Here is a 12,999-nt window from a genome sequence, read left to right on the forward strand (position 1 = left end):
CTGCCCGGGCTGCGGGGGCCGGCGGGCTGGCGTAAAAGCGTGCGCTTCCCCCCGCGCCGAAGGGCAGGTGGCGGCGACCCGCCATGGAGAAGGCGGCGGCCGCGGAGCTCCGGCAGGGCGCGCTGGTGCCGCTCACCGCCATCTGCCTGGGTGAGTGCCGGCGGCCGCTCCCCGCGGGGCATGTCCGGGCACGGGGCCGCGCTGCGGGCACCTGCGGAGGCCTCCGCGGCGCGGCGGGTTGCGGGCACTTGCGGGGAGCCGGGCCGGCGGGGCTGTGCGGGCCGAGCCGTGTTCCGCCCGGGTCACGGGTCTTGTTCCTGGGTAGGGTCCAATGAGGTGATCCTGTACAGCGCTTTAAAAAAAAAAAAAAAAGAAAAGTTTGGAAGGCGGTGATGCCCCCGCGGAGCTGAGCCCCAACACCGCCCGCCGGTGCGGTGAGCGGCCGGGGGGGGGAGGAACGTGTCCCCACGATGCTCCGCTCTTCTCCCGCGGCAGGTGCCGGGCTGTGGCAGCGCGGAGACGCGTTCCCGGCCGCCTGCGGGCAGCCCTTTTTCTGGGGGAAGCTGCTTTTCGTTGGGGCTTTCTGTTGTCCTGTGTCCCCGGCCGGCAGCAGGGCCCGGGTGCGTGGCCCAGCGGTTGGGGTTACCGGCCCGTGCCTGCCTCAGGGGCCTGCGCTGGGCTGATCCCAACTCTTCGGAGGGCTCTGAGTCTGTCTGATAAATGTGCAGCCCACGGAGCTGTGTGAAACCCGCTGCTGCTTGCTGATAAAGCGGGTTCGTGTTCAGTAATGCCAAGTGATAGGCAGCATCGTTACATAAACTGTCAGAAATGAGCAGTGTGGCCACAGACACCCATTCTTTCTGTAGAAGTTCTTTTTAATGTCTTTTGTCTAATGTCTGTTTAATGTGTTTCCTGCTTGCCCAGGAAAGTGCAGAAAGTTAATGACTGCTCTGGTGACTAAAGACGTCTCTGTGTTAACTAAGAGATACAGTGCAGAAAGCCCAGTAAGCTTCAGAACAGCTGAAACAATTTTGCCTGTTGCCAGTGCTGTATTGCAGAGACATAAAGGGGTGCCAGAAGTGTGTGCAGCACGAGGGCAGTGCCTGCTTGACCCTTGAGTCTAAGATACAAGTTTCAGCCATTTATTTTTCTTGGGGCCTGGTCAGAGCTCTGTTAAAACTTATGTTATTTAATAAAAACAGTGCAATTGTTGTAAAAGTGACTAATACCATCACTGAAGATCATGTGAGTTCCAGAGTCCAAGTGGGAGCACTTCTTGTCCTTCTGTGGAGGTGATGTGGGGTTGGAAGTTCAGTAGATCTCTGCAGTGCTTTGTGCCTGTCCCTTGCACAGCTGACAGAGTGGAAGCTGACAAGCAGGGGAGGGGGGAAGCTTATCGGGTGTTCTGCTGCAGAGACCCCAAAAGAGCACAGTGCTTTAGCTGTTACTGTGTGTTACTTCCTGCCTGGCTGTCCTTTCCATCTCTCGTTAGTTTCAGTTCCTGTTTCTCGCTTCTCCAGCCCTTCTCCACTTTTACTTTTTGTTCTCCTGGGGCTGTTTGTGGAGTTTGGTGTCTGTGTAGACACACTGCTGCCGACCGTGGCTGTGTGACTTCAGCTGTGAGCTGCAGCCTGGAGCTGCTTTGTGACAGCTGTTCTTCCATGAGGCTGTTTCATTCCTCATTCCTTAGAAATTCTGGAGAACACAGAAAGTTGTCAAGTGGAGAAGTAACCAGAATAGCAGAGCTGGTGTCTCTCCTGGGATTGCCTCAGGGCTGGCTGCAGTGCTGTGATCTGAGGGCCTGGGTGGCACTGGGGAGCAGTGGGGGACTGTATTGAGGAAAGCACCTGGCATGAGGCAGTTCTGAAGAACTGTTCTTGACTGCTAGCTGCTTGGTGCAAAGGAACTCGGAAATCAAAGAGACTTGCAGTGCCAGCCAGTAGGTGTTTGTGTAGGTAGAGGCACGTTGGCTGGGTGTGTGGAGCTGCCGGTCACTGTCTGCATGGCTGCACTCGGGGCTGCTGGCTGAGCTGCCCTCAGCAGGGAGCTCCGAGTGCGCTGCTTCCTCCCTCAAGCCCTGTCCTTCTGCTGCAAGTTCCTTCCTTAGGGCCCCTGTCGGGAACCTCTGCTTGGAGCTCGTGCTCTGTCACGCTGGGAAAACTCAGGCAGGATACATGCAGAAAGGCAGTGACAGAGCCTGGTTGCTAACAGTTAAGCAGAGTACATTCACATACTTCAGAGCAAAATATTTTAATGTTCATAAGATCTGTCACATTTGTGACTTAATTGCTGGCTGATGTCTTCTCAGTCTGTGTGACTAAATTGCTATGGTTACAGGAACAACGGTGCTTAATGCCACGCAGGGGAACTTTGTGTCACCACATTGCTGTGGGCCAGGACCTGTCGTTTAGCTCAGGTGCAGAGCTGCCCCCCGGCACAGCACGGTGTGCTCCCCGACAGAGGGAGCGGTTACACGGTGCCTTGGCCTGGTCATGTAATAAATACTGCTGTGCATTAATTACGTAATAAAATCAGTGCTATTAACATCCTTTGAACATGGTATTAATGGTTTTGAGTGCAAATCTGTAGCTCGAGCCTGTTTCTTCTCAAGCCACAGCTGTTACTCAGCTGCCCTCCTTCCCTCGCACTGTCCCGCAGCTTCCTTCCCTTGTGCTGGTCTGTCAGGCCAGAAGGTGGTTGGAGCCAGGGCTGTTGTCCTGCGATGTTTGGATAGCGCTAAGACAATGGGGCCCATGTTCAGCGTGCCTCCCTGATGCAGAATTAGTGCTAATTGTCAGTGGCTTCCAGTCACTGCTGGGAACACAGACAGTTTCTCTTCCTCTTCTATTGTTCATTTTTAATGATGTTTTTGTCTAACACTTGCTGCAGATTGGCTATAGAAAGATTTAGGACTGAACACATGTGAAATAAAGCCAGTGGGGTGCCTGGCTGGGGTGTTGTGAGTTAAGTGTTGGTAACCTTTTAAACCTTTCTAATTTGCTTTAGCGTTTGTCACATTATTAGTAAGCTGTTTCTGTAGGTTATGGGGCACTGCTAAGATGAGAGCAGTTAGTGAAATGCAGTGTAATGGCTAGAAAATGGCCTTGAAGAATCTGTGAGGAAACTCCAGTGGAAGTGTGTGCGAGCACTGAGCTCTGCAGTAACAACAGAGCAGGAAGAAATGTTGGTGATGGCCCCTCTCATCAGCTCATTCTAATGGCGTATTCTCTGAGAGGAGACTTCTGAGAAAGTGAGGAGCATCTGGAGACTGACCTGGAAGTCAGATGTGAGCTGCAAGCACCGCCTCATCCTGTTTGGATTTCACTAATAGGCCTTTCTGAAAACTTCATTGCTGTTGATGAGCCAAGTTAACTATGTTTGCTTTTGCAGCTTATTTTCAAGGTGACATTTGCCTGAGAGGAACAAACTTTTATTCGGAGGGGGTGCATTTAAAGATAATCTCATTAATTATTTTCCAACATTTGATCTGTTAAAGTGAATAGCTGTGATTATGGATGTTTTAGTGTGATTGTTTTTCTGTCTTCCCCAATTAAAAAAAAAATCTCACAGAAGACAACTGAGTAGATTGACTTGTTGTTTCTCTTGGTAGCGTATTTGACTGATACTGAACTAATATTGTTTGTTGAAAGACAAGAGTCGATTCTTGTGAATTCTCCGTGTAGATAGGCTGAATTCTTGTTGGAAGACTGTAATACATTTATATAAACGTGGCAGCAAATACTTAGAAATGTCTGACTATGAACTGCCACCCTGTGCCACTGGAACCTATATGAACATTTTTTTCTTTTCATCTTTACAGTGAATCTCTTTCTGACTGGGAAAACAGAAAGTGCTGTTACCTCATTAGGTAAGATATACTTTTCTTATTTGTATTTGTTGGTTTTTTGGAGTTGTTACTGTTTCTTTGCTGTTTGAAGACTTGTTTAAGTAAAGCGGTATGACCTTTGAGAAAGGGTAACAATGACATTTTAGGAAGCTTAGAACTTTTAAATCTTGTTGGAATGGTTATTGGACTCCGGCAGTGTCGCTGTGCTGGAAAAAAATCTTAAGCTTGAGGCTAAGGTCACAGTATGTGCTGATATGTTTGGGGGACAGTCTGTGTATAGGAGATGTGCCTGGGAATATCAAGCTGGGGGCAGAGGCCCATTCCCAGAGGAGCTAAAACCAGAATGTTAAGAACATCTTGTGAGTCTTAGAGTGGAAATTCAATCAGAGTCCTGGCACTTAGTGTAATTTCCTTCTCTGTAGTAGTGCTGTGGCTTGCTGATGTTACTGGAGCAGTATAATCAGACTCCTCTTAGTGATAAGGGTCCTCTTGTGCCTTTCAATCCACAGTCACGTTGGTAGGCATACTTTACGCGTAAAGAGGTTACAACTTAAATTAAAACATCATAACCAAATATGGGAAGCAGGAGAAAAGGAAATGAGAAAACACAAAAATAATTCTAAGGCAGCGGCTTGATTAATGTGGGAGTTTGAGTATTCAAATCAACATGGAGTTTTGAGAGAATGTTTAAATTGGGAAAAGTGGTAATTGTATGATTAGGTGACTTCCTTAAGCTTAGTTTAGAGCAGCTTGGATGACCACATAGGGTGTGTGTTTTTTGCAACACTAAATTTCCATTCTTCTATTAGAAAAATTCCAGAGTGTGATCTGTGTCTTGATCTGTTCTGCCTGGATTGTTCTTTGCTTCTGATGGAGTTTGGTATCCCCTGGCTTTATGGTATTTTAGTTTACGAAGCGTAACTTGAGTAATTGTACAGTGGCTGGCCTAGATTGGTACCACTACCTCAGCCTGAAATATGTAACACTTCTTCAAGCTGGCTCTGCTCCTTTCTAATGCTGTCCTTTTGCTAGAAACAGGGTTGTAACATTGCACTTTTACTCTTTCGAGTGTGTGGAAAACCTTACAGTACTGTAGCCTTCATGTTTTCTTGTCCTGATACAGCTCTGAGTTACTCTGCTGACATCGTAACTGGAGCAGTGTGAAAAATGGTCATAAAAGGTCATTGCCATAGTGCAATTCATGTCTTACTTCTCTTCTTGTGCGCTGCAGGATAACAGGTGAGGCAGCTGCAAGGCAGGTAACCCTGCTGGGAACCCTCTTGCAGGAGATGTTCCTTAGCAGCCCTAATGAAAGTGGAGGGGGGCGTGTGCTCTCTCAAATGTGTCCTGACAGAGCATCTGTTAGAGACGTATCTTTACAAAAAGGTATAGTGGGGTTTCTCTTCAGAAGGCTCACAGTGGCAGAAAGAACAATTTCTGGAGAACGCAGGTTGAGCCACCCTCTCAGCTGTGTTCGTACAACACTTCAAGCCATCAAAGCTGTCTCTGCTGAAAGGGAGCAGTCCTCCCACCGTGTCCTCTTCCCCTGCCTGAGGTGAGCAGGTTCAGCTCCTCAGTCCCACAGAGTGCTCGGGTTCTGCCAGGTCAGCGAGCTGTGCGTGTGCTGGTGCTGGGGGGGCAGCAGCCGGCTGCGGGATGGATAAAACGAGGGGGAGCCTTCAGACTGCGTGCATAAGGGATCTGTGCTAAGCAGTGTGTGCGAGCACTCCTTGAGGGAGTATTTAGAGAACTCACTCAAGGAGAGTGTTCTGCCAGTCCTGAGGTAGCTGCTAAGGAGGCATATTTTGCTAAATGTGAAGTTTTGAGAGAAAGCTCCTTGTGGCTTCTCTTATTCTGGAGCAGTTGGTTGAGGTGTACCCTCAGTGGCTGGGGCAGGCCCCAGCACATCACAGAAGGGTGCAAAACTGCAGGATTGATCTTCTGCTGGGGTCGTCTGAAAATTTCATAGAATAGAACCATTAATGTAGGAAAAGACCACCAAGATCATCTAGTCCAACCAGCAACCCATCCCCAGCATGCCTGCTAACCTGTGTCCCTCAGTGCCACATCTGTCCTTTTCTTGAACACCCCCAGGGGCGATGACTCCACCACTTCCCTGGTCAGCCTGTTCCAATGTATTACCACTCTTTCGGAAAAGAAGTATTTCCTAATACCAACCTGAACCTCCCCTGATGCAACTTGAGGCCGTTACTTCTCATCCTGTCATTATCTCTTGTTCTCTTTATTCCTGCACAGCTTAGTAACCCCCCAAAAAACTGTGGTGTCCTCTAGTGGAGCTTGGTATCTGTTGTAGTTGCTCTTGCAAAAAAATAGGAGTAATACCCTGTGTGTTATGTTTTGGAAAACTTCTCAGAAGTTTTTAGTAGCAAGAATTAGTGGCATATTTAACTGGCAGGAGGAATTTACTGCTGTTTGCATTAAAAGAAATCCATCTGAGCCTCGTTAAGATTTTTCTTCTTATCATAGAAACATAGAATGGCTTGGGTTAGAAGGGACCCCAAGGATCATCGAGTTGCACCCCCCCTGCCAAAGGCAGGGGCATCAACCTGGAGATCTGGTGCTAGACCAGGTTGCCCAGTGCTCCATCCAACCTGGTCTTGAACACCTCCAGAGATGGGGCATCCACAGCGTCTCCGGTCAGCCTGTTCCAGCACCTCATCACTCCCTCTGTAAAGAACTTCCCCCGACATCCAATCTAAACCTTCCCTCCTTGAGCTTAAAACCATTCCTCCGTGTTCTGTTACTGTCTGTCTTTGTAAACAGTTGATTCCCCTCCTTGTTGTAGTCCCCTTTTAAACACTGCAAGGCTGCAGTGAGGTCTCCTCTCAGCCTTCTCTCCTCCAGGCTGTACAACCCAGCTCCCTCAGCCTTCTTGGTGGAAACTCTAAACTCAAACCTCTTCTGAAGTTGAAAGGTTCGTTGTTTTTTTTAATCTATAAAAGATTAATTATTGTCTATCTTCAGAATTTTTCTTTAAAAAACAAACAAACAAACACCAAAAGAATATCATAGCAGTAAGATTTTGTTGGGTTGGTTTGCTTGTCCAGGGATTGATATTCTCTTATATTATGCTTTTTAATTAAAAAGCATCCAGAATGTGGAAAGTGTAAGCCATTTCAGGCTTTTTGTAAATTGAGTTTTCACTTTGCTCCTATGTTTGTGTATAAGGATGCAAACAGTTGTTGCAGAAAAGTTCTCACTGTGACACTGAGACACTGTCTCTACCGGTGACACTGTACATTGTCACCGGTAAGGCCTTCATCATCCAGGAGCATGCCTTTCTATTTAGAGACTTCCCTTTTCCTTTAGGATGTTTTGGCAATTTGAGAAGGCTTTTATTTCCTTAAGGTTGATACTTGGTGTCATGCTGAAGCCCAGCTTAGTAATGCAGCACTGTGTGCAGGTTCTGTGAACTTCACACAGGAACTGAGGAGAGAATTGAGGCTCCCTTGTTGGCACTGAAACCCCAACGGTATGGCAGTGTGCCCTTGTGGTTTTTCTGTTCAGTGTAGGTTTTTCTTTCAAAATGAAGTTGTCATTTATGCCGGTGAATGAACAGCTGCTCAGAAGCAGTGCTTGAAGACTTCACCTTGTCTATTACACAGCAGTCAGTGCACAAGGAAAGAGGCAGAGACAATCATTAGCAAGGAGATCTGTTGATCAGTTGCAAATGCTGTAGTAATGAGCACCGACAAGAAATGAAAGGTATCCAAAGCACCTAGCAAATGAAGTGAGGCTTGTGTAGGCAGGGTAGGAGCTGTGTGTGAGTGTCCCCTCCTAGTTTTCCCCAGTGGGCTCAGGAGGCTATGCATATACCCTTAAAATAGTGTACGTATGTTTTGGCAATGTTAAATAACGTTACCAGCCTGTTCAGTTGAGCAGTCCTTGTAAGAGTGAAATAGTTCTTTTAATTTTGAATAAGGCAAATCTGAAATAGTTGTTTTGTGTCAGAGCCGCTGCAGAGTATTGAGAAACAATGGCCATGGCCAAATGGGCTGCCCTTAGTGGCATTTAGTGTCAGTACAGCTCTTACCTCTCTCATATCCTTAGATTTTCACAGCTATCACTGTTCTGTTAAAATGGAAAATATTTTTCTTTCATTTGCTCTTTTTCCTTGTCCCGTGTTTGTAGCTGATGTGCAGCGTTAATAAGGAAAGCTCTTTCTCATTGAGAAACTGTCACATTGCATCAGATTCACTGCTACGACTTAGGAAACTGCGTTACTGCAGAAGAAAACCTGCTGGTGACGTTACTTCAGAAATCAGGAATGTGTCACGTAGCTTTTGGTCAGGTCTTTGTAAATACTTCCCAGAGCTTGGAGGAAGGTATTGGGGAAATTCTCTGCTAAACTGCCGCAATGAATGTGAGTGAAGGTGCTTGCTGGAAATCAGCAGCGCGTCACTGGGACCTTCTCAAGCTCTAACCAGCTTTGTGGAAGCGTTGGTTTTGCTCTCTGTGCTGGTGCATATATTGTCAATGCAGGAATTTAATCCAGAGCAAGGGTTGGTACAAGGGGAACAGAAACATTTGCGAGGCTCTGCAGGAAGCCTCTGGATAGTGCTGCGTGCTATGTCTGTTCTGTGTGCACATTGTTTCCTTCCCATTGAGAAGTTTTAGTAACCCAGCAGTAGGACATGCACTTCCCAGTTCCTCTTGCACGGCTGCTCGCTCTGGGTCCTCGCTTGCTGCTGTGGTATGTCTGTGCAGTGATAGGTGTGTGCAGCAGCCCATCTCGGGGCCTGGGTAGGCTGCTTTGGTGTGCGTAACGAAACATGTTGAGAGCCCGAGCTGACAAGTCCTGTGGATCTTACATTTGCTTTCTTGTTTCTGTAACCACATCTCTGTATTTTGTCGGTGTCCGGTGTGGAGCCTTTCTGTTTTTAGAAATGTGCTAACAGAGGTTTTCTTGTATTTTTTATAACCGCTTCACTGCAAAATATTTGCTTGGAAAATAGATGTTTACTTGTGTTTATGTATGCGGGAAGTTTTTGTGGTCTTTGAAACTAGCAGGAGTTGTGTATGTATGTTTCAGTGGAACACCCTGTTCAGAGGGTAAAAATAATGGCTTTTGCTGTTTCGCCTCAGGTAGGTTGCTCACCTCGTGCTTTGTATTCCTGTGGCTCTCCCTTGAGAAGTGCTTGCTGTGGGCAAATGGGCGAGCGCTGGCCGCGGCTTCCTGGGGGATGCTGCAGGCTGGGCTCTGTGGGCAGCGCTGCAGTGCCTGTGTCTGCGCGGCTCTGCCGGCCTGGCCCTGTGTGGCTGGGGCTGTGCTGGCTCTGAACCCAAAACGTGCGTCTGTGCCTGAATGTAAGCAGTGCTGCAGGTCTGTGACGTATCTCACAGTATACTTACCTTAAAGTGCAGACATCCTTTTTGTTTTTCCCTTCGCTGCCATCTTTATAAGCTGGGAGAAATTAAACTTGTCAAAAATGGGAATGTTCAGCTGTAATCCAGAAGTCGTGCTCCAGATAGTCATCTGATTTAAAAATAGTTTTAAATATGTATTTGGAGAGTGTTCAGAATAGCTTTTGCATTACAGAGAATTTCCTCTCTCGTAGTCTGCTGAGAGTACATCTTCTCGGCAGAACAGCTTTCCCACTTGTCCTTGGAGCAGTTCACTTTCATTTTTGAATTGCTTAATTACAAATTAGAAGCCTTTGATGCAGCTTTGATTGGCCTGCAGCTTTCCATAGGAAGATCTGCAAAGGCGTTGAAAATATTGAGCTTTCCCTTTCTGGAAAATTTCTGCTATCTGTGAGAGTTCAGGAGGAATTTAAAGCACTCAGGAATTTTCAGTGAAAACATTTGACGTCAAAGTGCAGTTAACTTTTTGTCTTCTTTTGTTGGTTTGACCGTGACACTCTTTGGGTCTGCCGTACGGTTAGGAGAAGGAACGTGTCCAGGAGCGGGCTGTAGCAAAATGGGCTTCTAGGTACTTTGCACTGAATGTGGATCTTCTCCAGTTGGTGAGAGTCACAGCCAGGCTTTGGGAGGCTGGCAGGGAGGATTTCTGCGTTACGTCCTTTCTTGCAGATCTGTGCAGTGATATTGATCGTAGCCTTTGGTAAATTCATACACAGTTATTGATTGATCCTGCATTGAAATGCAGGTTATGCTTACCTACAGTTCAAGTGGGTGCCTTAATTAAAAACTGGGCAGGGAAGAAAGCAGTAAGAGAATGAAACCGCTGACTCTCATTTGTCTGCAATCACCAGAAACTGATGAAAGCTCTTGTAGCTAATGTGGGTTGTTCATTAGGCGAAGCATTGACAATAATATTTTTTCTCTCTTATTGACAGTTGCTTGCAGTGGAGAACTCGAACAGCACACAGAGAGACGGGGAGTCATCTATAGTCCTTCCTGGCCTCGAAACTATCCTCCAGCAGTAAACTGCAGCTGGTACATTCAAGGAGATCGTGGAGACATGATAACTATTAGGTATGGTTTGTGATATTCTGTGGGGATAACAGGTTGCTTTGCTGAAATAAAGCTGTATGTTTTGATCTGATATAGCAATGTTGCGCTGTTTGTCAGAGCTATTAAATGGTTGAAGGGATGGACAATAAATAAACTTGGTCATACTGGAGCACGGGTTGCAGGTTGAGCACCTGCGTTTTAGAAACGTTCTGCTGTCCTGTTTCTGTAGGTTACTTCTGACATGCACGTTAATATATGCAAGTCACTTGTGGGCTGTTGTCTTCATAATATCTGTGAGACTTCACCCACCTCTGATAGATAAGGTGGGAAGCAGTGATGTATTTGCTCAAATTAAATAGTTTACTTTCTCTTTATTGCCTATAAATAGGAATAGGTGAATGCTCTAGAACCTGCAGCAGCCTCAGTCAGATACTTCATGGAGCAAAAGTAGCTTTGTCTGTAACGTCCTGAAATGATGCTATACTTCAGTAACAGATAAGGATAATCATTTCTTATTGATACTTCTTAACTAAAAGACACTTGCTTTTTTGTATAACTTTTATTTCTAACAGAATTAAATAATAATTAGCATTTGTAGCACAATTTCAGGTAATAATACCACTCAGAAAAGACTAGAACATATTACAAGTGGTTTATTAGCGATTTTTAGCCTATAATACTAGCTTAGTGTAAATTTGATTAATTTCTCTTTGCTAATGGTAGTATCCTTCTCAAACCAAGAAGTGCTTATTTAAAAAAAAAGAGAAGGAAAAAGGAAACCTGGGAAAGGGTTTTTTGTTTGGTTTTTTAGTACTGTTGTATTTGACACCATCTGCTCATTCTTTGCTCAGCTGCTTAAAAGGACTGCAAACCTCCTCAGCTGCAGATGCTCAGCAATTAAAAACAAATCTGCCACAGATGGAATAATGGGAGGGCTCCACAATCCCTAGTTCAAAATAGGATCTACTCATCAGAATTAAGGAAGCAGATACCTGCCAACATTTGAGCACCATAAATAGAAATACGCTTTTAAACCCCATTAAATTGTATTGGATTTCAGGAATTTGTTTCAAAGCAGAGATTGTTGGAAGCTCTGAGAAAGCGTATAAATGAGCCACAGGACTTGGCTCTGGAGAGTAGTACTGCAGTTTATGCTATGAAAACATCTCAGAGCTCCTAGTTAGGATTCTCTTTCGCAAGTATGAATGTAATAGAGGGTAAAGAATTGAAGGAAAGTGGGAATGAGGAAACCGATAATAATGTGTACATGGCTTGATTGTGTGCATTAGCAATAGTTTTGAAGGATTTCTTTCTAATGGGTTTGTTTTCTGTCACTGGATACAAAGCCGTATCCTGCCCTCAGGATCTCATCCCTCATATCCCTCAGGATAGAGATCCCTCAGGATCTCCTGCCCTCATATCCTGCCCTCCTCATCTGCACATGCAAACAATGGGAGCTGCGTGTTTACGTCCGAGGGAGTAGTTTGCCTTGTGGGTAGCAGACGTTTTGTAGTGCTACGTTTCTGACTACAAATGTCCTTGGAGTGATTCACTACACTGTAGGAAATGCAAAATGTTACAGCATCTGAGGATTTCTTTAGAAGGTTGTAGCTCTCTTAAAGCCAAAGATGTAAAAGCAGCAGCTGATTTTGCGTATGTCATGTCAGCCTAGGAAACTGGAAAACAGGGTTCAAATAGAAACATTTTTTTCCTCTTAACAGTGGGGTGTGCTTTGTGTCCTAGCAGCGTGCTGACAGGGGCATAAAAAATATTCCTAGGAAAATAAAAAATAATTCTCATGATCTGATTTTTAACAGGTTTAGAAAGAAAAAACAAAAAACACCACCTCCTTTGTGTTACGTCATACTGAAAGCATTTCCCTTGATCTTGGATTCTCATTGATGGTATGGCAGCAGTGTTATATAAGTAGCATATTTGGGATACAGCAGGAGTCACCGTAGGATAAAATTGCAACTGAAAATGGTTTGGATTTCTAAAACATGCAGCTGGTGGTCATTTTTTTTGTATAAACCCATTATTTAGCAGCTTTTAATAGAACAGTACACAGATCTACATGTGGATGTGACGTGCTGTCTCCTGTGGATGTGTCCTTTAGAAGCTTAGTTTTGATATCTGCCTTTCATGTTTGTGTTGATTATCTTCATATCCTCACATTTCCACACTTACTGTTTTGGTTTAGAGTTTACTTTTTAGAAATCCTGGGGAGAATCTTTGCAAGAACAGGAAGTATGGTTTTTCTTGCTTATTAATTTGCATGTTTCCATCCTTTCTTTCAAGTTTGTGTTTCTGATAGAATCATGCTGTTGAGACCTGCGAACATGAAGCATGTAGCTTCTGTTTTCCAGGACAATGTTGAGTCACTTGATTTTCAGATAATTAGTCAATGAATTACTGTTTTGGAAACGACTTCTTTTTGGTCTTATTTTCTCTCTTTTTAGGTCTTATTTTCATAGAAGGCAACACATAAGTCCTGTAAGATCAGAGAGATGTCATACCCTGTAACTACTTCTTTTGCGCCATCCTTTACAGGCTATATGTTTGTTTCCTCCTATCTGTGGAAAAGATAAAAGTTCTTTTAATTTATCAGTTGCTGTTATCTGATTGTTGCGATTAGCCCTGATGTGGGGACAGTATAAATGAATTGCATTTTATTATAGGAATGAATGAGACTGAGAGTAAAATGTTCTCCACGC

At 45.1% G+C, this 12,999-nt stretch overlaps 1 protein-coding gene across 1 annotated transcript in view; it reads left to right on the forward strand.

Annotated features, from left to right (window-relative positions):
* The window catches only part of LRP3 (LDL receptor related protein 3), a 28,589-nt gene continuing 15,590 nt past the window's right edge, over window positions 1-12,999 (forward strand). Inside the window, exons 1-3 of the mRNA XM_021408450.1 lie at window positions 1-150; window positions 3,821-3,868; window positions 10,168-10,306. Coding sequence (XP_021264125.1) covers window positions 84-150; window positions 3,821-3,868; window positions 10,168-10,306 — 254 coding nt within the window. The 5' untranslated portion in view covers window positions 1-83. The remainder of the gene's footprint in view (window positions 151-3,820; window positions 3,869-10,167; window positions 10,307-12,999) is intronic.

Source organism: Numida meleagris, chromosome 10 (assembly GCF_002078875.1).
Source record: "Numida meleagris isolate 19003 breed g44 Domestic line chromosome 10, NumMel1.0, whole genome shotgun sequence".
In the NCBI taxonomy this organism is placed as follows: Eukaryota; Metazoa; Chordata; class Aves; order Galliformes; family Numididae; genus Numida; species Numida meleagris.